The following is a 22,095-nucleotide window of genomic DNA, read 5'->3' as shown; positions in this document are numbered from 1 at the left end:
GGCCGTTCGAGATGCGATATTCTGCCACTCCATTCCGCCTTCAATTACTGACGCAAGAGCTCTTGGGAAGCTTGATACACTTTGGTCCTTTTAAAGGCAAAGAAATTGATTGTTATGTGCATTTCCCCAGTTCTCTGCTAACTGCATAATGTGGACCAACCGGGTACGACAACCTACGACGAATATTCTTACTCTTTCTCGCCTTCCTAGAGCTCGCCGGCCTTCGGTTTCATCATGTCGTTATGCAAGCACTAACCAAGGCGAATCAAATAACTCCAACTGGTTCCGAAACTCGCTAGGATTTGCGGGGGCTGGTACTGCTGCGTTCCTAGTTTATACATATGCTACCACTGATAGCGGCAAAATCGGGGAAGAGGCAAAAGCGAAAGGCCTTCCGAAGATCAAGGAAAATCTAGGGACTCAGTTTGTCCACAAGAAGAGAAGCCTGAGAAGCCCTGGTGTTTACCTCTGGGGTACCAATGCCTACCGTGTTGTGGACCCGGACTCCAAGGAGTCCGTCATCAAGACCCCTCGGGGTCTCAGTTATTTTGATGGACAAGTGCTTCGAGATCTCAAACTCGAAGAGAAATCCGGTGCTGCGATTAGTGATAAGGGCGACCTGATCCAGTGGGGTAAGGGCTTCTCGGAGTCTGACTTCAAGCCTACGGAAACTCTGACCGGGAAGAACCTGACCTCATTGTGCATGTCTAACGACCGAATTCTTGCACTATCATCGGATGGAAAGGTCTACTCGCTACCTATCTCCAAGGAAGATCAGCAGTCTGGTCGAAAGCCTAAGGAGAGCTCGTGGGTTATGCCGTTCTTATCAGGCGAAGCCGGTGTCAGTTACCGTCAACTCCAACCTAATTTGGGAATGACCGAGAAGGTTACCGCTATCAGTGGTGGATCGGAGCATGCTCTGCTTCTCACTAGCTCGGGCCGCGTATTCTCCGTTGCATCGTCGACGGAGAGCTACCCTACTTTTGGGCAACTTGGTATTCCAGGGCTTACTTGGCCCACCCGGCCAAGTGGACCGGTAGACGCCTGCCATGAGATCACGGCGCTCAAGGGCACTAAAATCACGCAGGTAGCCACTGGTGACTACCATTCTCTGGCCCTCAGCAAGGATGGCCAGGTATTTGCTTTTGGGGATAACTCCCTTGGACAGCTGGGCATGGATTATGACGCCTCGTCACCGTTCATTGATGCCCCCGTTTTGCTGACCATCTCGAAGCTGTACCGGGTTAATGAATGGGCTCCCACGGTAACCCAAATTGCCGCTGGTGGCGCCAACAGCTTCTTTACAGTGGATGCGCAGCGTGTTCTGGGTCGCAAAGAGGACGCTTCCACGGTCCGCGATCTGGGCCATATCACAGCCGATACCTGGACTTGTGGACGAGGAATTTGGGGACTTCTCGGTAACGGAAAATGGACTCATCTACAAGATGAGCCTACCAAGGTGAAAGCACTGAGTGGCCTGTCCGAGTTCGACGAAAGCACACAAAAGGTCTCTCCTATCCGGCTACGTGATATCTCTGTTGGCACGACACACGCAGCGGTGGTAATGGGCAACAACACCCATATCCATTCCGCATCTACCAAGGCTCTGGAGACGAACGAGGATTGGGGGTATGATGCACTTTGGTGGGGAGGAAATGAACACTACCAATTGGGAACTGGCAAGCGGAGCAATTTGGCGCGGCCAACATATATCAATGCCCCTCCAGCGCCTGGGGACAAGGACAAGGGAGAAGCACGGCTGCAGATCATGCCTCGTCACAAGGGCAAGGCTGGCAAACGGACCGTGAACATGGAGCAGCGGGTCGAGTGCGGACGACACGTTTCTGGTCTTTACTCTGCTGTCTAAAATTTTTGGATGTATTATTATGAGCAACTGTTCAAAATAAAACTGTATTATTAGCAGCCAACACCACGAATGTACTCTAGATTGATTGAATGCAAACAAATCAAACAATCACTCCGCGGAAGACGCTTGGACCACCGCTTATCAAAAAAGAAAAAAAGCGAAAAGAACGATTGCAACCCTCGGAACTCACCACTCGCAACACATAACCATCACCCATAATGCCTCGCGAAAAGCAAAAGAGAGGTCGTCGCGCGGAGGAGAAATCCCAGAAGGATGCCTCGAAACGAAAGCGCGACGAAGCGCCCGAAGACTCCGCGCCGAAACGTTTGAAATCCGGCGATGAGGTCGAAGATGCGCCCATGCAAGAAGCACCTGATTATATTCCCCTAGACGAAAACTACGATCAGGAGCAACAACCCAACAGTGATATGCCCTTCTATGGTCTTCTCGATACGCAAGAGCAGGAATATTTCTCGCAGGCGAACGAAATATTGGAATTGAACCAGTTCCAGGATGCGGAAGAGCGGAGGTTGTTCGTTGAGAGTGTCTATAGAGAGGCCAGGGGGAAGGAGTTGAAGCTGGCGTGCAGTCAGTCGTGCTCACGTCTCGTGGAGAAATTGATCTCTAGTTCCGATATCCGTCAGGTCCGGAGACTCTTCGACAAATTCAATGGCCATTTCCTGCATCTCGTCCAGCATCGATTCGCGAGCCACTGTTGCGAGACGTTGTTCGTCCACGCAACACCTGGTGTGACACAAAAAACTAGCAAGCCCAAGAAGAACAAGGAGGTGGATGAAATGGAGGAGGATGAGGACGAGCCACAGCGGACGCTGGCTGAGATGTTCATGGGTGTTGTTGAAGAATTGCAAGGAAACTGGGGATACCTGTTGACGGAACGATTTGCGTCGCATACTATCAGAGTGCTGCTGCTTGTCCTTGCAGGCGAACCTGTTGATGTCGCATCGAATGACTCGGTTGTCGCAAGTCGAAAGAAGGAAAAACACGGTATACCAACAGCGACTGAGACGCAGGATGAGAGCACCATTACGCAGAAGCGAAACGTCCCCGAATCGTTCGAAGAGACATTGAAGAAGATCATGAAGGATATGGTGTCTGTGCTTGATGATACATATCTTCGCGCATTGGCCACCCACCCGGTTGGAAATCCTATTCTTCAGGTGTTGGTGTATCTGGAGCTGTCACATTTCGGTAAATCGAACGCTAAGGAGTCCAATTCGATTACAAGAAGATTGATTCCCGATGAGAACCTTGAGGAGGGATCGGAAAGCGCCTCGTTCGTCAGGGGCCTGCTCTACGACGCCGTTGGCTCTCGTTTGCTCGAGACCATTGTAAGGTACATGCCAGGAAAGCTATACAAGATTTTATACAAGAACGTCATTCGTGAGCGTATCGGTTCTCTTGCGCGAAATATGACTGCTGGCTACGTTGTGCTCCGGGCTTTGGAGCGGCTTGGAAAGGATGATCTCCAACAAGCCATGGAATCAATCATCCCTGAGATGCCTGGACTCATCGAGCGATCCCGACTGGTTGTTCCCAAAATGCTGATCGAACGTTGTCTGGTACGCGGAGTCAACACTGAACCCCTGGCACGCGCGTTAGAGAATTCCTATGACAAAGACCCGACTACCCGACTAAAACAGATGCTCAGACTCGAAGGCACGACACAGGAGAATGGGGAAGAAGCAGAAGAGAAACAGCAACAGCAGGGTCCTCCTCAGGCCTTTGCTGCTGAGAGGTTACATGGTTCCTTGTTTACGCAGGCAATGCTTACCGTTCCCGGTCCCCTCAGTCAATTGGTCTTCTCCAGTCTGGCCTCACTATCGCCAGAACTGATCCTTCAGATCGCAAAAGACCCTACAGCCTCTCGCGTCCTACAACAGGCACTTACGCAATCAACATCTACTCTTCAATTCCGCCGACCATTCACCACCCGCTTTTACGGGCACATGGAGGAACTCGCGCTAGACAGCAGCGGGTCTCATGTAGTCGACGCATTGTGGCAAGGCACAAAGGACCTGTTTTTCGTGAAGGAGCGCCTGGCGCAAGAACTGGCACAGCATGAAATGGCTCTTCGGGATTCTTTTGTCGGCCGAGCAGTCTGGCGCAATTGGTCCATGGACCTCTACAAGCGACGACGTGGCGAATGGACAGGCAAGGCAAAGGGACGGGACCAACAGCCTGAGGGCAACGGAAACAGCAATGGTCAAGGAGAACGGCCCAAGTCTAAACTCGAACTGGCACGGGCTCGATTTGCGGCTAAGGCTGATGAAGAGGCTAAGAGGAAAGAAGGTGGTCAGAAGTAGATATGGTTGCATTGGATTTGCGCTGCATATGTATAGACGTTGTTCCTGCATAATTGGTGTGTATATTGATCTTTTCCGGCGTTTTTGTGTAACTATAAAAGCATCGTCAACATTCCAACATCAAACCATCGTTCTTCCTTGTCAATATATTCCAATCTCTTCAACATGAAAGTAAATTTCTATCTCAAATCCCGAGGTGATGATGTCAGGTTCCCGGGGACTGTCGCCATCGCCGAAGACATCACCGAAGACGGAACCAAAAGATTCAATATCATTCTCCCATCTCTGCCCATTCCTATTTTCTTTCTCTACATATATATATATATATATATATTTCTGGTTGTTTTGCTATTCTTGCTGCTTTTACTGAGCAATTGACTCTCTTTGCCATAGATGTCAGTATCTGCTCCGTCAAGTCGCGCTGAGGAAGTGCGGGATGTGAGTCAACTTTTTTTTTTCTTGTCCTTGCGCATGTGGAAATGGACGCAGACGGTCATCGAATTGAAGCTCTTCCATATTCTCAATATCATAAATTATTATAAATAGTGCACCAGCTGACAATGGTTTTGCGCGCAGCTCCTCAACGCAGTCGAAGACCTCTTGATTCCATTCATCCAGTCCGCAGATGAGACCCCCTCCAGCCATGAAAGCGCAACGAACGGATCGAACGGCTTCAGCAAGATTAAAAACGGAGACATCACACATCCGAGTACATCGCTAGTGGACTACAAGAAGCCCGAGGAACTCCGGGATATCCTACAACTCGAACTGCCAGAGAAGGGCACCAGACAAGAGGGTCTGATCGAAGTGCTCCGCAAGGTCCTGCAATACTCAGTCAATACCTGGCACCAAGGATTTCTCGACAAGCTCTACGCATCGACGAACGCCCCCGGAGTTGCTGCGGAACTGATTTTGGCGACTCTCAACACAAACGTCCATGTCTATCAGGTTTCGCCGGCGTTGACGGTCATTGAGAAACATACTGGGCAGCAATTGGCTTCGCTATTTGGGCTTGATGGTCCTCGTGCTGGTGGTATTTCGGTTCAGGGTGGTTCTGCTTCGAATACGACGTCAATTGTCATTGCGCGCAACAATCTGTTCCCCGATACCAAGGCGGAGGGCAATGGAGGGTATAAATTCGTGATGTTTACCAGTGCGCATGGGCATTATAGTATTGAGAAGGCGGCGCAGATGCTGGGACTCGGAAGTAATTCCGCCTGGGCTGTGCCCATTGACAAGCAAGGCCGGATGATTCCGGCTGAGTTGGAAAGATTGGTACAGAAGGCCCTTGACGAGGGCCGCACGCCGTTCTATGTCAACGCCACAGCGGGGACAACGGTCATGGGGTCTTTTGACCCCTTCGACGAGATTGCTGCCATTTGCAAGAAGTACCGGTTATGGTTCCATGTTGACGGCTCCTGGGGAGGCTCGTTTGCTTTCTCCAAGCGCCAGAAGCAGAAACTCGCAGGTGCTGAAAAGGCAGACAGCATCGCAATCAACCCGCACAAGATGTTGGGAGTCCCCGTTACCTGTTCATACCTTCTAGCCTCCGATCTCCGACAATTTCACAAAGCCAACACTCTCCCAGCCGGTTACCTGTTCCACAACAACGAGGACGAGACCAATGACGGCGGCCCCGTCCAGTCAGAAGTCGCAATTGACTCCCCAGAAGTCTGGGACCTAGCAGACCTTACCCTCCAATGCGGCCGCCGCGCAGACTCCCTCAAACTCTTCTTGGGCTGGACATACTACGGTACGGAAGGCTACGAGTCACAAATTGACTCCGCCTGCGACGTCGCAGCTCACCTCGCCAGCATCATCGAACAAAATCCCAACTTCGTCCTCATCAGCGAGAACCCGCCCCCATGTCTCCAGGTCTGCTTCTACTACGCTCCCGGAAAGAATTTCGTCTACCCGTGCTCTGCTGCGGGCGTCGTGTCTAACGAGGAGAAGCGCGGTCAGCAGAATAGCAAGGTCACTGAGCTGGTGACAAAGGCTATCGTGGATAAGGGTTTCATGGTTGACTATGCACCGCCTAGTGGTGATGCGGATGCTGTAGGTAATGGGAAGTTCTTCCGTTGTGTGGTTAACATCACCACGGCAAAAGAGACCGTTGAGGCGCTCGCGCAAGCTATTGAGGAGACGGGGCCTGCAGTTGTTGAAAAGTTGAAGGCAGATGCTGCTGCTTCTGCTGCCCCGGCTGGGGTTCACAGGAAACCTGGTGAGAGAGGCCATGGTCCTGTGGTTCATCATTAGATTCTTTGTCCCTCTGTTATTTTGGTCATTTTTGATACATACTTTTTTGTTCATACATTTTAGATCTTGGATATATGGGAATAGTTCCCTTACTAACCATACAGACATCGATTCAGTGTGTTATTGTTTTATAGACCAAGTGCATGTATATAACGAAGCCTTAGAGCCTCTTGGATATCTCAAACATTTATCGAGCAAATAGAAATGAACATACTCCCCTCAATGCAAGCTAGCTAGCAATCTCAACCCTCTTCTCGAGCACTGTCCGTGCTTCAACCTCAGTCAAGTTCTCAATCTCCAACTCAGCAAGCATCTCCCTTGCACTTTCATTATCCTTGAATAGCCTCTTCTCCACATCCCAGAGGCCAGCTCGCGCATCTGCCTCTCCTTCTCCAGATTCTGGCGTTTCCCCCTCATTATGTCTCTGCGCATTCAAGCCAAGAAGCAGGAGACCCTCGTTGAGTTTCTTCATTGTCCGGATCGAATCGCCTGCGTGGCCTATCGATCCGAGAGAAGAGTCCACAATGCTGCAGAGATGGTCTACGTCGCTGATTAGCTGCGACGCTCCCGCGGCTGAGAAGGTGTTTCTCATGAGGATGTTGCCCCAGATAAAGTTCTGGATTGGAATAAGGACCTGGCGGGTGATACGTCGGAGGGGAGCGACTCCCAATGTGCGTGAGAGGAAGGAGATGTTCGTGGATAGTGTGCGCATTGCCGGTGCTAGATCAGCGGACGGGGGTAGAGAGGAAGAGGAGCCAGTCGAAAGGGTTGTCCATGTCGAGACCCGGGAATATGGTTTCAGGGCAGAGAGCGTGTTCGAAGTTATAGTGGAGGTTATAATGGATTCGGACTGAAGTCTGAGGCGACGATAGGCGGAAGCTGTCTCGTCGAAGAGTGCACCGTCGGTGTTGGAGTGTTGGTCATTGCTAGACTGTCCATTTGCAACGGCCTGCGATGTGCGAGATGCGACGTCCGCAACAGACATATCGCCGGTTAGGTGTTTGTTGTTTTTGTTTTGCTTGACGCGTTCTTGGAGCTCTGTCCAGAGCTCAACAAAGAATACATCGTTGCTCCAATCTTCCATCTTCTTTTCCAGATATTCTGCACTCCCGAATACCCTGCAGAGACGTTCTAGTCCTGCGACACCCTCCACACTGGCTTGTCCGTCTGATCCCTGCACCGTGCGACCAATTGTTGATGTCATGGCGAGGTAGGCCTCTAGCGCAGAGCCCAAGCGTTCATGGAACTGGTCGAAAATAGTGATCTGAATATCGATGAGGAAGCGCAACTTCTGACCAAATGAGGTCAAGGGCTGGTATCGATCGGTTATCGTTTCGAGCAAGTCGTTCACGCGAATAGCAGCTTTGGTCGGTTTGGTAGCTGACATCTCTACCCCTTCGTAGTCAATATGTCCACTGTCCGGTGTATCTATGATGTCCTTATAGCGTGCCAGCGCAAAGTCTTTTTCAACCTCGAGCCAGCGGTCAAACCAGCCTTGCTTTGTCAAAACATCCCAGGTCATTCCCTTCCAGTTAGCGTTGGAATAAGGATCTGGCAGATAGTTCCACGATTCGCGGACTCCAGTGTCGAAGTTCATCAGTTCGTGGACAAAATGACTGAGCAATTGAGGATGATTCGAGATCTGCGGAAGGAGAGTCTTGGTCTTCTGTCTTATAATCGGCAGCAGAGACGTAATAAAGGCATGAGGTGCATTGCAGAGATTCCATTCCAAGTCGGATCCGACGGTCTGGGCTTTTTCGTCGAAGATGGGTTGAAGGTAAGAAGCGAAGAAGCCGCCGTAGGTGTTCATCAAGTCCGAAACATGAGCTAGGAAATATTCAGGCTTTGATGGCGCCGTTAGACTGGATCTCCTTGACTACACTGTTTGATATTCCATACCTTGTCAAGTCTGTTGGTTGGCTTGTCGCCGCTGAAGTGGTACTTGAATCGAAGCTCGAGCGGGTGTACCATCACTTCCAATGGATGTAGAATCGGAGGTTCAAGACCGGATTGTTCAGTAGAAACATCGCGCCCTTGGAGATCCCTGGTAGATGCAAGTTAGAGGATATCCCACAAGCGGTTCTGGAACGAAATGAATCCATACGGTGTCTGCAAGCCCAGCAGCAATTCCACATTACTTCTCCACTGTGCCAACAGATCCTCGGAAAGTTGTAGGTCTTTCGACGGCCACTTCATTTGTTCGAGGTTCTTCTGTAGCCGGCTGGTGAAGTCCTGTTTCATATGTTCTCTCAACCCCATCGCAAGCTTCTCGACATAGTCCACCAAATGAGGGGCGGCTCCTTCGGCGGCGGGCTGCGCGGCTTTCAGCGACGAGACGATATTCTTCAATCGGGCGTACGGCTCCAGGGCGAGTTGCGGCATCGAGGATACATTCTTCAAGGCTTCCTTGCTACATTCGACTTCAGTCAGCCATCACCGATAACCTCCGCGGGGAAACAAGAGACTGAAGTACCTCAACTCATCCGACTCCTTGAGCAAAGCGACATAGCCCCGTGATATCTCTAGCCGTCGCAGCTTGTTCATTGATGCTTCAAACCTATGCGCGGCTTCATCGCTGGCGTCCGATTTCGTGATGGCTCTCAAGCGCCTGTCAATGTCGGCTTGTTCCTCATTGAACGCTTCGGCTCGTTTTCGGGTGGCTTCGACGTGGTCATTGGAGGCTGTGGTGGCAATCGAAAGGGCTTCTTGGGCTTCTGCTAACTATAATTTATGTATTAGCCAAGAATAAATAAGGGAAAATGACAAGAACAGTAGGTAGGGAAGTACCTGTTTCCGTTGGAGCTCATGCTGAGCCCGCAGACTGTTGAGCAATGAGTCCAGACTCTCAAAGTCCCCAGAGACCTGGATCTTGTCGTTGAGATAGTCTTCGACTCTTGTTCGTTCATGCGACGACAAAGCCGGCATCGCCGCCATTGTTGATGTCTATATGGTTGGAACTTGGAGGGAGGAATTCCAAAGCAAAGCGCAAGGTGTCGTCGCCAAACGATCACCGCCGCCTTTTATTCGGGCCGGTGACGAAATAGTCCTTTGCGACAACCACTAAATCTATATAATCTACTTTTAATACAATTTTATTTTATTTTGCCTGTCATTGGTCATTAATGAGATGTCCAGTCCAGCCAAAAAGCGCAAGAGGAATGCCCCAGAATCCACTCCGCAGCAAACGCGGAGCATAGCGTCATTCTTCCAGGGCCAAGCGACCAAGAAGACAGAGCAAGCAGCAAATTCAGAGAACAAATTGGCCGATACGGCTCATGACACAGAGCAAACACTTTCAGATGAAGCACTTGCACGCAAACTCCAAAAAGAATGGGATGAAGAGGAAAGCTCCCTAGCTTCAACAACTCAAGATCCCGAACCCACTACTAGTACTACGACGACTACCTCAACACCCCCAGTCACATTAACAGAAGATCCAAAATCCAAGGCACAAAAGAAAAACACCCTCTCCTTGCAGTCATCCACAGGCATGGAAGACACAATCTCTCTCTCAATTCCCCTGGACCAGAGTCCATTGGCATTCGACGCTGCGAGCTACGCAGAAGAGCTGCAATCGCATTGGGCTGCAGAAGGAGGAGATGCGACATACGCTCTACTAACCAGAGCCTTTGTCCTGGCGAATGCGACAACTAGCCGGATTCGCATCGTCGATACGCTAGTCAATTTCCTACAGGTCCTGATAAAGGGTGACCCCAGCAGCGTTCTCCCGGCGGTATGGCTCGCGACGAACTCAATATCGCCTCCATATAAAGAGGTCGAACTTGGTCTTGGGGGCTCGTCAATATCTAAAGCACTGAAGAAAGTCTATGGATTGAATAGCCAAGGACTCAAGGCGCTCTACGACAGACACGGGGATGCCGGCGATGTGGCGTTTGAAGCGAAGAAAAAGCAAAGCTTCACGTTAGCAAGACCCAAGCCTCTGAAGATCAAAGGGGTGTACGAGTCACTTCTCAAGGCCGCCATGAGCAAAGGTCAAGGGAGTCAGGAAACGAAACAGAGAATCGTCGAAAAGTTACTACAAGATGCGCGCGGCGCGGAAGAAAGTCGCTATATTGTTCGAACGCTCGTTCAAAACCTCCGAATTGGCGCTGTAAAGACAACCATGCTCATTGCGCTGGCGCGGGCAGTTGTGCATTCCAAGCCCAGGGGCGCGGAATTCAGCGTCCACCCTCAACAGGACCTGGCGCGTCTCAAGAAAGACGAACTATCCGAGATTTATGCACATGCAGAGGAAATTGTCAAGGCTTCCCACGCCAGACACCCGAATTACAACGACCTCGTCCCTTGTCTACTCAATATTGGAGCATCTGAAGAGCTTCTAGTGCAATGTGGTTTGCAGATGCACATCCCATTGAGACCAATGCTGGGAAGCATCACAAGAGACCTGTCAGAGATGCTTACCAAACTGCAAGGAAGGGATTTCAGCTGCGAATATAAATACGACGGGCAACGAGCCCAAGTTCATTGTGATGAAAGTGGAAAGGTATCCATATTCTCTCGCCATCTCGAACAAATGACGGACAAGTACCCAGACCTGGTATCATTAGTCCCGCAAATACGGGGAAAAAGTGTTTCGAGCTTCATTCTCGAAGGAGAGGTCGTTGCCGTGAACCGTGAGACCGGGGAACTACTATCATTCCAAGTCCTTACCAACAGATCAAAGAAGAACGTTGAGATCGGAGATATCAAAATCAACGTCTGTCTCTTCGCGTTCGATCTGATGTACTTAAATGGTGAACCCCTACTCGACCGACCATTCCGCGAACGACGAGAACTCCTTCGGGGCTTATTCGTGGAAATCCCAAACCAATTCACCTGGGTCAAGAGCCTCGACGCGACATCCGCCGACTCCGAAACAGTCCTCGAATTCTTCAAAAGCGCCACAGATGTCAAATGCGAAGGCATCATGGTCAAAGTCCTCGACAACAACTCCGACCCGCCACCAATCAACCCCCAAACCGAAGAAATCCCTAGCAACGACCTCACCACCGCATATCCCTACCTCAAACCCGACGAAGAAGGAAAAACCAAAATTCCAACCAAAGAAAAATCCACCCGCCGCAAACCCCTCCTCTCTACCTACGAACCCGACAAACGCCTCGACTCCTGGCTCAAAGTCAAAAAGGACTACACCACCTCCTCCGAAACCCTCGACCTAATCCCCATCGCGGGCTGGCACGGCCAAGGCCGCAAGGCAAAATGGTGGTCTCCGACCCTCCTCGCTGTCCGGAACCCGGACTCCGGCAGCTTAGAAGCAGTAACGAAATGCATGTCCGGGTTTACAGACAAATTCTACTTAGCCAACAAAGAGAAATACGCCGAAGGCTCTACAAACCTCATCTCAAGGCCAAGCTACGTCGAGTACCCCGGTGAGCCGGACGTGTGGTTCGAGCCGCAGGAGGTCTGGGAGATGGCATTTGCGGATATCACGCTGAGTCCGACATATCGGGCTGCGATAGGGTTAGTGAGTGATGAACGGGGACTTAGTTTGCGGTTTCCGAGGTTTTTGAAAGTGAGGGAGGATAAGTCTGTTGATGAGGCGAGTACGGGAGATGATTTGGCGGTTTTGTGGAGGAAGCAGGGGGAGAGGTCGAGGTTAGAGGGGGAGCCTGAGCCTGCTAACAATGGGATGGAGATGTAGTAGCTGTTTCGTTCATACTTCTGCCGATATATATAGGCGATTCATGAAAAGAAAATACTAACTAGTACTATGTAATATCATACTGATGAGTATCACGTGCTTTTCCCCACACCAGATCTAGATTCATTCCGAACCCGGAAAGGCGCCAAAACCTAAGCCAAATAGCTAAAACTCCGATGCGAGACTAGTCCTCTTTGGGAATTTATGAAAACGCGAAATTGGCATATATGACATCATATAACGCGTGATACGCGTCGGGGGAAAAAACTTTTTCTCGGGCAATGGCTGTTTTGATTTCGGGGCGGGTGGAGGTGGACGGGAGGGGCTTGTAGGCATGAAAAATTACTGTATTAATGAGTGATCTGAGCAGTCTCTTATTGCTATTTCACATGCAGCATAAGGACTGCAATAGAAACTATACAAAACAATCAAATGTAAATCCCGAATTGAACAGGAGATGATACGTCGCCGGTCTCTGACATGCATGGGTCATAAATATGAGATCATGCCCCTCGGTATAAAATGAGGTGGCTGGTAATAAATCAAAAATTCGACATCAAATCCAACAAATAATAAGATAGACAACTAAAGGGTACTGGTTTTCATCACGTGCCACACAAAGGAAATGATATGCAAGAATCAAAACATAGGAAAAGGGTATGGTAGGCAGTCGATGTATGCAGATTAATTCGAGATTGAATCGGCAAGGCATCACAAGCCTGAAGGGCTTTCCAAGATGGGAAGTAACAATGAAAAGCGCTGCCGACAGGCAAGACTGGTGGTCGGGATGAGAGCATCCGCTAATTTGTACATGTAGAGTGATCAGATCATTAACAGTCGTAACGAGGAAAATAGACAAAGAAAAAGAAATGGGAAAGAGTGGTCACAACGCCTAAGGTCGCAATTCTCCACCTAGCTGTAAGGGCGCGCCCGACCCCTTCTCGCGGTTCTTGGGGCTCTCAGCACTTGGTGGTACAAGGTTGTCAAAGTTGAGCCGTTTTCTGGCATCTCTGGCGGCAAGAGGCGTTCGTGTAGGACCCCCAGGAGTACGACCGCCCCATGGGGGCTGTGCGGGACTCGGAGTCACATTGACAAAATCGGCAAAATTGAATTGTTGATTGGGAGTCCCAATATTACCAAAGAGTCCTCCACCACCAGGTGTGGGTGTCAGCCCGGGCAATACGGCATGCTGGCTGGGCGGAGTGGAGGGAGGGAAATCCCGCGGCTGTGTCTTCACTGCCGTCCTGGCCGGAGTAGGCGAATTGGCTAGGAAGAGAAGTAGGTCCGCACCATCCTCGTTTTGTAATTCTCGCTCTGTCCAGGACTGGCGAGAATGTCTGGGCGGCGGAGTACGAGGGGGGGACGAGCTCACCATGGAGCTGACGTGCTGGAAACTGTGGACAGGAAGGTCTGGATCATTGTCATCGTCCGAATGAGCATGATATGGGGCAGGCGACGAGAGCTCCGGAATGGTTGCACTCTCAGACAGGAGAGGTGGGTGGTGGATAGCATTCCGAGGACGTCGACTGAAGCCCGGAGAGGATTCTGGCAGCTGATATGTACTCTTCCAGGAAACCCGTGGAGCTTTAGCCGTACGCTCAGGACTCAGATCCGACCTTATCCGTTTCCGACTGGTCGACAGCATGGGCTGCATCAGGTGAGAATTGAATGTGGCCGCATGCTTATTCCGAGAGGATCGAGGTAACTCTTTCGAGTATGTCGAGGTATGTAAAGGGGGCGATGTCAAGGGCGTTTCGCAACGGCTGCGGGAGAGGTTGGACGAGTCGGAGGGTTTGTTGTCACTGCCCAGAAAGAGTGCTTTCCGATTTTCATTCCGAGAAGGGTCTAGTTTATGTAGACGGCCGTTTTGGTATTTGACTTTGGCGAGGCCTAACCGATCTTGAAGGCTGAGGGAAACCTGGATTTGAAGCCACTTGGTCAGCAAAGGAAAAATGAAAGTGAAAAATGAATTTCGAATTCCAGGAATAGCTAAAACGTAAATTCTGCCATTCCAAGCGAAGAAATCCTGTCTCCTCACTGGTTGGGATCCGTACTCACCTGTGCAATGTCAATTTTCCGGATGGTCTTGTCGGAGCTGGGAGGCTGATTGGGGGCCATTGCTTGGATTCAATACACAATAGACGATCAATTTACCCACGAGGGAGGGTATGTAAGTGTACTCATAGAATCCCAAGCAGCCAGGAAGGGAGAAGATGTGAGGTTGGCGAAGGGAGGTCCCAGTAAACGAGAGATAGGAAGGGATGGAGAATGACAGTCAGAAGACCGAAAATCGAAATATAAAAGGACCAATTGGAGAAATGAAGACAATGATGCAAACAGACAAATAGGAACTCAAATATCTGTCAATTGGACTGGAGTTATGAAGCAAGTTATGACGAAGGAAAAAACTGCATTGAGAGAGGCGGACAAAGAGAGAAAGCCAGAGAGAAGAGAGAAGGTGGAGCGGCAGCAGGCCCGGAAACGCGTGCCATCCACAGTGGCATCTCTCGTGCAGTCATGAATGAATGCGGGATTAGACCAAGGTGCAGTTATTTTTCTATATGATTATTATTTATTATTCTATTCTATTCAGATCTTTCTGGAAACATATATATAAAAGACAGTTGATGGTGTTGTGTGCCGGGATGAACTACACTATAAAATACCCGTCCGGACGGTACGGTCCATTACATCGGAGAATCGACTCGGGCAACGATATCAATCTAGATGGCAACAGTGATAACAATTGATTCGAATAGTTATATAATGTGAAATGCCGTGCCCCACGCAAGCCTACGTAGGACAGAAGACAACCTGAAATGAGGTCCTGTCAGAAGCCGCCATACAGAGTGCCTGTAGCCGTAATGCAGAACACTCTGGCAATATTACTGATTACTGCTCGAGACAATACCAGGGTAAAAGAGAATAGCCGCTGTCAACAATTATTGATTACTGGCCAGTGATATCCAGAGAACCAGGGTCGAAATTATCCTCCATCCTATTCCCTCTTTCGGTCGAACAAAGCCACGCCCGTCCGTCATTTCCACATGAGACCCGTCTGTACCACAATCATTTGAGTCGAATGCAGGCCCGGCCGGTAGTTGCTACAGAAGAGTAATAGAAGCTGGCCTGTTAGCAACAAGCCTGTCAAACAGTGTCTTCTGTCCCTGGTTGCCAGCCCTGCAAAGAAGGGATGTTATTTCTAGCATTCCCTGGAGCAGGATCAAAGAGACATTGCAGAGGCTGTGCAGCGACAAAGGAAGAGTATGACTGACAGTCTTGGCTGAGTCTAGCAAAGACCCGGTACACAGCCGAAGAAGAAACGGAATGAGTAACGTTGATAAATCTTGGGGTTGCCCAAGTGGTCCTGACACTCAATGGTGTATATTTACAACGTAAAGATAAAGATAACGTTACAGTTCCTCTCCCCACCTCTCCAATCCAGTACATTGCGAACTGACAATAATGAAACTGAGAGCTTGATTCAAGCATGGAATTCTTCGTACATCGCATTAAAGCATTGATGTACTATCTGATTCAGTTCATGCGCAAACCAGCGGGGTATATATTATTGTTGTTAAATTCTTCATGGGTTAAGCATTTTGACATCTATATATATATATATAAACACCACCCGTAGCATGCCCATAATCCTATCTACATGTGGTCATGAAACGAATTGGATCCAATTTGTGCCTTGCTAGACAGACCTTGCTGGTGTGTTGTTTCAGCCTCTCTTGTACTTTTTGGGGGTGGTCTGAGCTTCAGCATTGACACCGGACCAGTTCGTAAACGATAGATTGGCAAATCTCTAGGGCGATGCTTGTCAATTGAATCTTACCGAGGAACGACCACGGAGTAGGTAGAGACGAGAGAGCTGCGTAATACGACCTGGATTGTGTGATTGGATCGATACTAACCATTTCCGGCAAGCTGTATACTACCGTTACAGAAGCTCTTTTTAAGACAGCACAAGTTTGAAGTACAGTAGTAGTAGGAGTACGAGTACAGAGTACGAGCAAGAACTTTTCTCGGAATTCTGCAAAGATAATGGCTCAAAAACCTTGAACAATCATCACCAATAGGAAAGGAGAGAGTCCAGATCTCGTCGATCAATTATCGGCGGATGATGCTCTGCGGGAGTACATATCGGAGTAGGAACCAGCATTCCAGTTTCATATTCTGCACAAATTATTCTATACTCTAGATAGGAAAACATGGTTCTCGTGGTTACATTCCAATCCAATTCAATTAATCCTTCGGTTCCTCTGAACGACAATACTAATACGTACTCAGCATAACAATGGCATTCATTCTCCGAATCCCAGGGAACTGAGTTAAATGCTGTCTTTATTTCTTTGCCTCCCTCTCCCCTGATCCACTCACTGGCCAAACTGAAACTAGTCAATTTCACTGGGTTTTGATTCGCGACGGATTCAGCACTGTTAACTAACCCGACTCCTTTCTCTCTCTTTTCTCTCGTAGCCGTTGTTATTCTTGTATATGCTAAGGGCGCTAACTGCGATCGACCAGTAATAATCGCAACTAAACCAACCTCAAGCATCACAGCCTTTCTCCAAGGCAATCTTTTTTTTTTTCTTTCTTCCCTTCTTTCTCTTCACTCTTCTTTTGCTTCTTCTCTTACTTGAATTCCTTTAATCTGATTCTTCTCATTTCGTTCGTTCTCTCTCAATTGCTGAAGCGGGGCGGTTGACCATTGTTGGTTTCACATCTTCGTCCTCAAACCGCAACCGGTCGCTTTCCTCTTTTTCTCTTTCCTCTCGTCTCTTTTTTTTCTCCATACCTTCTAATCAAGGAAATCTGCCCTCTGGGCAGCATTAGAGGACGAGAGATCGCTCGTTTGGCCCTGGCTTCTTGTTACTGCTATTCTCTCCATTCGTTTCCCATCGTTGTTGCCAGTGCTACGTCTTTCTGTCACTGCCTCTCACTCATCGGGGGTTGATCTGGTATCACCTCCTTCCCTCTTTCCTGCTCTCTTCTTTGTCATTTGCCCCTTTCCTTTTCTCTCTCTTTCTGTTTCTTCGTCCTGGGTCTCTTTCCTACCCGTCAATCGATCGGACTTACCTCCGCAACCATGCCCTTCTTCAACTTCCGCCGTCGTTCTAAGGCCAGCTTCATGTCCAACGACACCAGATCCAATGAATCGCAGTCTAATGGCGATGTGATCTCTGGCAAATCCTCTTCGACTCTCGATACATCCTCCCACAGCTCCGTTACTCCTCCGTCCTCCATCAAACCCAACGGTACTTCGTCGTCGCCAAATCTCCCCGCGCTGAATGAAGCTCCCACCAACAACAGCAGCACGAGCAGCGGAGGGACCAGCATGCCGTCCACCGTGCCGCCGCAACGGCCGGGTCCGTATGTGACCCCATCTCAACGGAATAGCACCTTCGTACGTGACTCTACACTTCGCGCATGGTTGGACTAGGTTCCTACGCATAATGTACAAGAGGACTAACCATTGAACACCGTTGTGAATAGGGTGGAAGCTCCATGTCAGGCAACAGTGCTGCCCGGTCGCCAGTGCCCTCCTCTCCCTACGCTCCGAGAATTATCTCCGTTGCGGATGGTTCATGGGTAGGTGTTTGTCTTGATCCTGTCTCGTTCTAAAATAGACCGCTGTGACATGTGTTAACCCCACTTGAAACCCTCTCTACAGGTACACCAAAAGGTGTTACTCGTTTACGGTCAGATAGGTGACCCAAGATTGCACCCGCTGGACGGATGTGTCACCGTCAACCATCATCATGATAGTTATCCCCCGGTCTCGTGGCCCGTTAACTCCTCACACTTCAAAGCTCTCATCCACCTCTCCCCCGGACCGAACCGACTGCGATTCGACTTTGTCTCCTCGAAATTATCGTCCGGAAGCTCTCATCCTGCGGTTCATTCGACATGGCTCTGTATCAACCACCTGCCCTTGGTCAATACTGCGCCCCTTCAGCTGGTCATGTTGCTAGGGAAAGATTCAGATGGAACATTTGATGCGGTGCCGGAGCGGGTGCAGCGTGAAGAGAATGGGCTGGAAACTGCCATAAAAAAGTACCGTATGGCTGCGTACCTTTGGCAAGCGTTCACAGGTGAACAGATGTTCCGCAACAACTTCGGGCGTCGTTGCTTCCGGTTTGAGGAAGAGTGGCAGACTGGCACGTTGAGCCGTCGCGATACCGCCATGGGGCAGATGCGCAACGAGGCCAAGGTTCACGTCGTCCGGACTGATAAGACGGTGGCGGAGCTCAGGGACCTTGATATCGCTCAGCAGCATGGTCCGGCCACGAACAAGGACGAGTTGTTCCGTATTGCGAAGGCGGCTGTGCGGGATTATTTCCATCCCCAGCCTGGGCAAAAACAGTATGTCGCAGTCATGCTTTTAGACTCGCACTGGGACAAGCAATCCCAGGTCATCACCGGCCATGCGGCTCTCGGCTCGGGGGGCGACGACATCAAAATGGCCATCTTCGGATCGCACGGTCTACAGAGCTATCCATCCAGCTTGGAAGAGGTTGTGGAAGCCCTTTCCGATTGTACGCGCACCGACACCGCGTTCATTGCAAACGACTGCGGCGAGGCTGGTTCGAACTGGGAATCCGCAGTTTTGGGGATCGGAGCTCATCTCCACGAAGTCGGCCATCTCTTTGGATCTCCGCACCAGGAATCGGGCGTCATGCTCCGAGACTATGTGCGCTTGAACCGGACATTCATGACACGGGAGCCGTTTTCCACCCGCACCAAGACTCAGGGACTCAAGTTATGTCTGCCTCAAGATGAATGCAGCTGGCACCGTCTGGACGTTTTGCGTTTCCGTTTCCACCCCTGCTTCCGATTGCCGGGGGATGCTCCCATGATTTCGGACGACAGCGTCCAGGTATGGCCAGTGGAGAGCGGAAAGATTCTTTTCACCGCGACGTCGGGCGTGGCGTTCATTGAACTATATACTGAGGGAGATGACGTCTGTCACAGCTTCATTGAATACGTAAACACCGAGTCTAGTAGCAACGGGCTTCCGAAGCAAGTCACTGTCACAGAGAACGAACTCCGACAACGGTTAGCTGGAAGTGACAAAGACAAGAAGAAGAAGAAACTTAAGTTGCACGTCGTGTCTGGGGCTCTTGGCACTTATACTGTGGATGATATCGGGAGTTTGAGCTCCAAACTGTCTCTGGTGAAATTACCCAAGAGTCAGTCGGGGTATAAGAGCGGAAAGCTCGGGTTCTCGCAAATGGAAGGCAGCCAACCCGAACAGCTCTTGTTGGATTGCGCCTTTGTTTCCACTAAGCTGTTAACCTCGGTTAAAGTCTATCACGGACTAGCCCTGGATGGGCTAGAGTTCTTCTATGAAGATGCCACGAGCCAGCTCTTTGGCAAACGGGGCGGCAAGTCTGGTGGTGATGAATTCGTGTTTGGTAAGTTGAATCAGGTTTGTACCTCGGAGAATTTGACCTGACAGCTGTCATAGATATTCGACGAGGCGAAATTCTATTGGGATTCTACGTTAGAGCTGGAGCTTGGATCGACGGTATTGAGATCCTCACTAGTCTGGGACGGAAATCGGGAGTGTATGGGAATGCAAACGGAGGTTCAGGGTATGTATCGAAGTAACATTTCACGACTTTCAATGTTCTTTTCTAGGAGATGGGCTGACAATTCACGATTGAATATAGACACACGTTGATACCACCACTAGGTTATAAGGTAGCCGGCATCTCCGGCTCCAGTGGAGCTTGGGTGGACGGATTTTCGTTGATTATTATGCATTGATCATTCTATTTCTGATTTCGGCCGATCTAGACTGATGATGGTCTTTACTTTTTCTATCAACGGATCGCCTGAACGAAGGAGTCGATGCAAGACAACATTAGCCTGTGTGGGAAACTCGCAGTGACAATACCGCTGCCCGGAAGTGCACGGGAATCGATGCAGTTGATCAAAGTCATTGTCCCGAGTTGACGGTGGCGTTCCATGCAAAAGCTTACTCGTTGCTTTTCGATTGCATTAATTGTTTGCTTTTTTTTCTTCTGCCATATAGATGGGGGATATCCACGGATGGTTATTGTCGGACGGCTGTATTTATCTAGCGGCTGCGCGATGGATGCGCCGCAATGTTTATTTGGCGCCGGTGTTTGTTGAATATGTTACAAAAGCCTATATACCTATCTTCTTTGCTAATGTTTCTTTCGTGGGATGGCGTTTGATGTGATTCGGGTGTGACATAGGAAGATTAATATCAAATAATGTATTGAAAGTTGTCGTACAAAAACATCCGTCATGATTATTTCAGTCACTTCATAAGGTCCCCGCGAAGTGATCAACACGGGGATATTATGCCGTGGCAGGGGTCCCTGGACGGGTACGTGTTTACAAACCTAGGCATAAGTGATGAGCACAGAATAAAAGGTACATATTCATAAAACCAAAAAGGCATGTACAAGTAGATCAAAATGTGGTACTTTTGCTGTAGCCAGTGACTTCCACCCAATAATGGCAACTATCAAAACCACGCGTTCAGTTATCGGATTCCACTTGACTGTGGCTGAGCGAGCCAGCGAGAAGGCTCTCCGAAATCGATCGATATCGATATGACATCATAACAACCTTCAGGGCTGAAAGGATTGAATAAAAAGGACGGGAAATGTGGAGAGCACAAGTACGTAATGATTCAGTAGAGATGGGGTCCGGGATATATTCGGCCTACATGTGTACAGTAGTGGTTGTGTTCGGTAAAAAGTGGAAATGAGTTACTCCATAGTTATCAAACGGGATGTAGCCGTTCGCATTGGGAAATAAGGATACAAGGACTCCGCTGTTTTATCTGATTGCTACCGATGATGTTCGGGTGTCGTTGCCGGGGATAGACGTTCGGACTATTGTTCAGCGAATAATAATGGTGTGATCTGCTGTTTGTTCTTTGAGAATTATGAAGAAGATTATTATGGAGTAGGGATTTACCTATCTTTCAGAAGCACGTACTGTACTGTACAAGTACTTGTACCTCGTGTACGGTGTACGTTATATGCTGTACAGGGGGCTGATGAAGAATGTGTATAAAAGTGATATTATAGTCCAATTGATAGAATGTTACATACATAATTGATTACATAGTATATAACCAGTGCCAGTGCTCTGCTGTATTACCGTTGCAAAGGCGGGCTTCTGATTGGCGGCTACATGTGCCGACGCTTAGCGCGAGTGTATTGCATTTGTAATGGGGGTACAGAGTACATGAAAAATTCATATCGACAATTCAGTTCATCGACCCGACGATGTGGACTGAAGCTACTTTTCTATCGGATGATTATGACGTTACGTCGCTGTGGTTTCAATTGCTGGAGATTGGTATACAGACACCTCTACGAAGTACTCTGTTCTAGAGCGCTGGCCTCGCCTCGTACTTTGGACGGATAAATCCCTTGACTCCGGCTATCTGGACGTTGGAAATAAGCTTGTTTTAGCTGCTGGGTGGCAGCAACTCTACTTGCATGTTGGATATATATATGAAGTGAGCTATATAGAGCATTCTGTGTACAGTGCGGAATAGATATAACACCCCCGTATCTCAATATAGACTCCCCAAGGGATAATGGTCCATCGCCACGGCTGAACCGTCTGGGGTAAGGGATGCTCGTATTCGATCGATGCATAAGTATCGATTACATCGACATTGTGCAAAATGGTGGTTGGTTGACCTATCATCTGTGTCTGAGAAGTCATGCGCAAATACAGAGTAGATGGAATGAAACCGAATGAACCGATCAGGCTGAATCAGTTACAGATATGATTCTGTGGTTCTGGACCCACGTGTAATCAGTTGATCTTTGCAGTTGCCCTTTAGAGAGAAAGAAATAAAGAAAACCCAGGGTAGGGTAGAGCATCGGGGACGGAGGACTCCGTCCCAGTGTCGTGCGCTGGATTCTTGTTTCGGGGGATCATTATTGGCTGTTCTTAGAATAGTTGATATCAATGTGTTC

General features: G+C 49.3%; 5 protein-coding genes across 5 annotated transcripts; 3 read left to right on the top strand and 2 right to left on the bottom strand.

Moving 5' to 3' along the window:
• Positions 1-54: 54 nt before the first annotated feature.
• On the top strand, positions 55-6,447 carry ASPGLDRAFT_73505 (uncharacterized protein; the record flags this gene model as incomplete). Its single annotated transcript, XM_022549677.1, has 4 exons — positions 55-473; positions 561-1,861; positions 2,101-4,180; positions 4,781-6,447. Exons 1-4 carry the CDS (start codon positions 149-151, stop codon positions 6,445-6,447), a joined length of 5,373 nt encoding a protein of 1,790 aa, XP_022402296.1. The 5' UTR covers positions 55-148.
• Positions 6,448-6,676: 229 nt separating this feature from the next.
• ASPGLDRAFT_34377 (RINT-1 family protein) lies at positions 6,677-9,381 on the bottom strand (the record flags this gene model as incomplete). The annotated part of the gene is made up of 5 exons (XM_022544424.1): positions 6,677-8,290; positions 8,347-8,491; positions 8,552-8,857; positions 8,921-9,168; positions 9,235-9,381. 5 exons carry the CDS (start codon positions 9,379-9,381, stop codon positions 6,677-6,679), a joined length of 2,460 nt encoding a protein of 819 aa, XP_022402295.1.
• Positions 9,382-9,574: 193 nt separating this feature from the next.
• Positions 9,575-12,208, top strand: ASPGLDRAFT_147013 (putative DNA ligase I; the record flags this gene model as incomplete). Its single annotated transcript, XM_022541905.1, has 1 exon — positions 9,575-12,208. The coding sequence occupies one exon, from the start codon at positions 9,575-9,577 to the stop codon at positions 12,107-12,109; it is 2,535 nt and encodes an 844-aa protein (XP_022402294.1). The 3' UTR covers positions 12,110-12,208.
• Positions 12,209-13,001: 793 nt separating this feature from the next.
• ASPGLDRAFT_65569 (uncharacterized protein) lies at positions 13,002-14,227 on the bottom strand (the record flags this gene model as incomplete). The annotated part of the gene is made up of 2 exons (XM_022548910.1): positions 13,002-14,027; positions 14,168-14,227. The coding sequence occupies 2 exons, from the start codon at positions 14,225-14,227 to the stop codon at positions 13,002-13,004; spliced, it is 1,086 nt and encodes a 361-aa protein (XP_022402293.1).
• A 2,587-nt stretch (positions 14,228-16,814) lies between these two features.
• Positions 16,815-20,356, top strand: ASPGLDRAFT_45589 (zinc metalloproteinase family protein). Its single transcript, XM_022546284.1, has 5 exons — positions 16,815-17,522; positions 17,612-17,707; positions 17,790-19,533; positions 19,587-19,713; positions 19,792-20,356. Exons 1-5 carry the CDS (start codon positions 17,205-17,207, stop codon positions 19,886-19,888), a joined length of 2,382 nt encoding a protein of 793 aa, XP_022402292.1. The 5' UTR covers positions 16,815-17,204; the 3' UTR covers positions 19,889-20,356.
• Positions 20,357-22,095: the final 1,739 nt, after the last annotated feature.

This window comes from Aspergillus glaucus, assembly GCF_001890805.1.
Source record: "Aspergillus glaucus CBS 516.65 unplaced genomic scaffold ASPGLscaffold_7, whole genome shotgun sequence".
Taxonomy (NCBI): domain Eukaryota; kingdom Fungi; phylum Ascomycota; class Eurotiomycetes; order Eurotiales; family Aspergillaceae; genus Aspergillus; species Aspergillus glaucus.
This window is presented reverse-complemented; position numbering and strand designations above follow the sequence as displayed.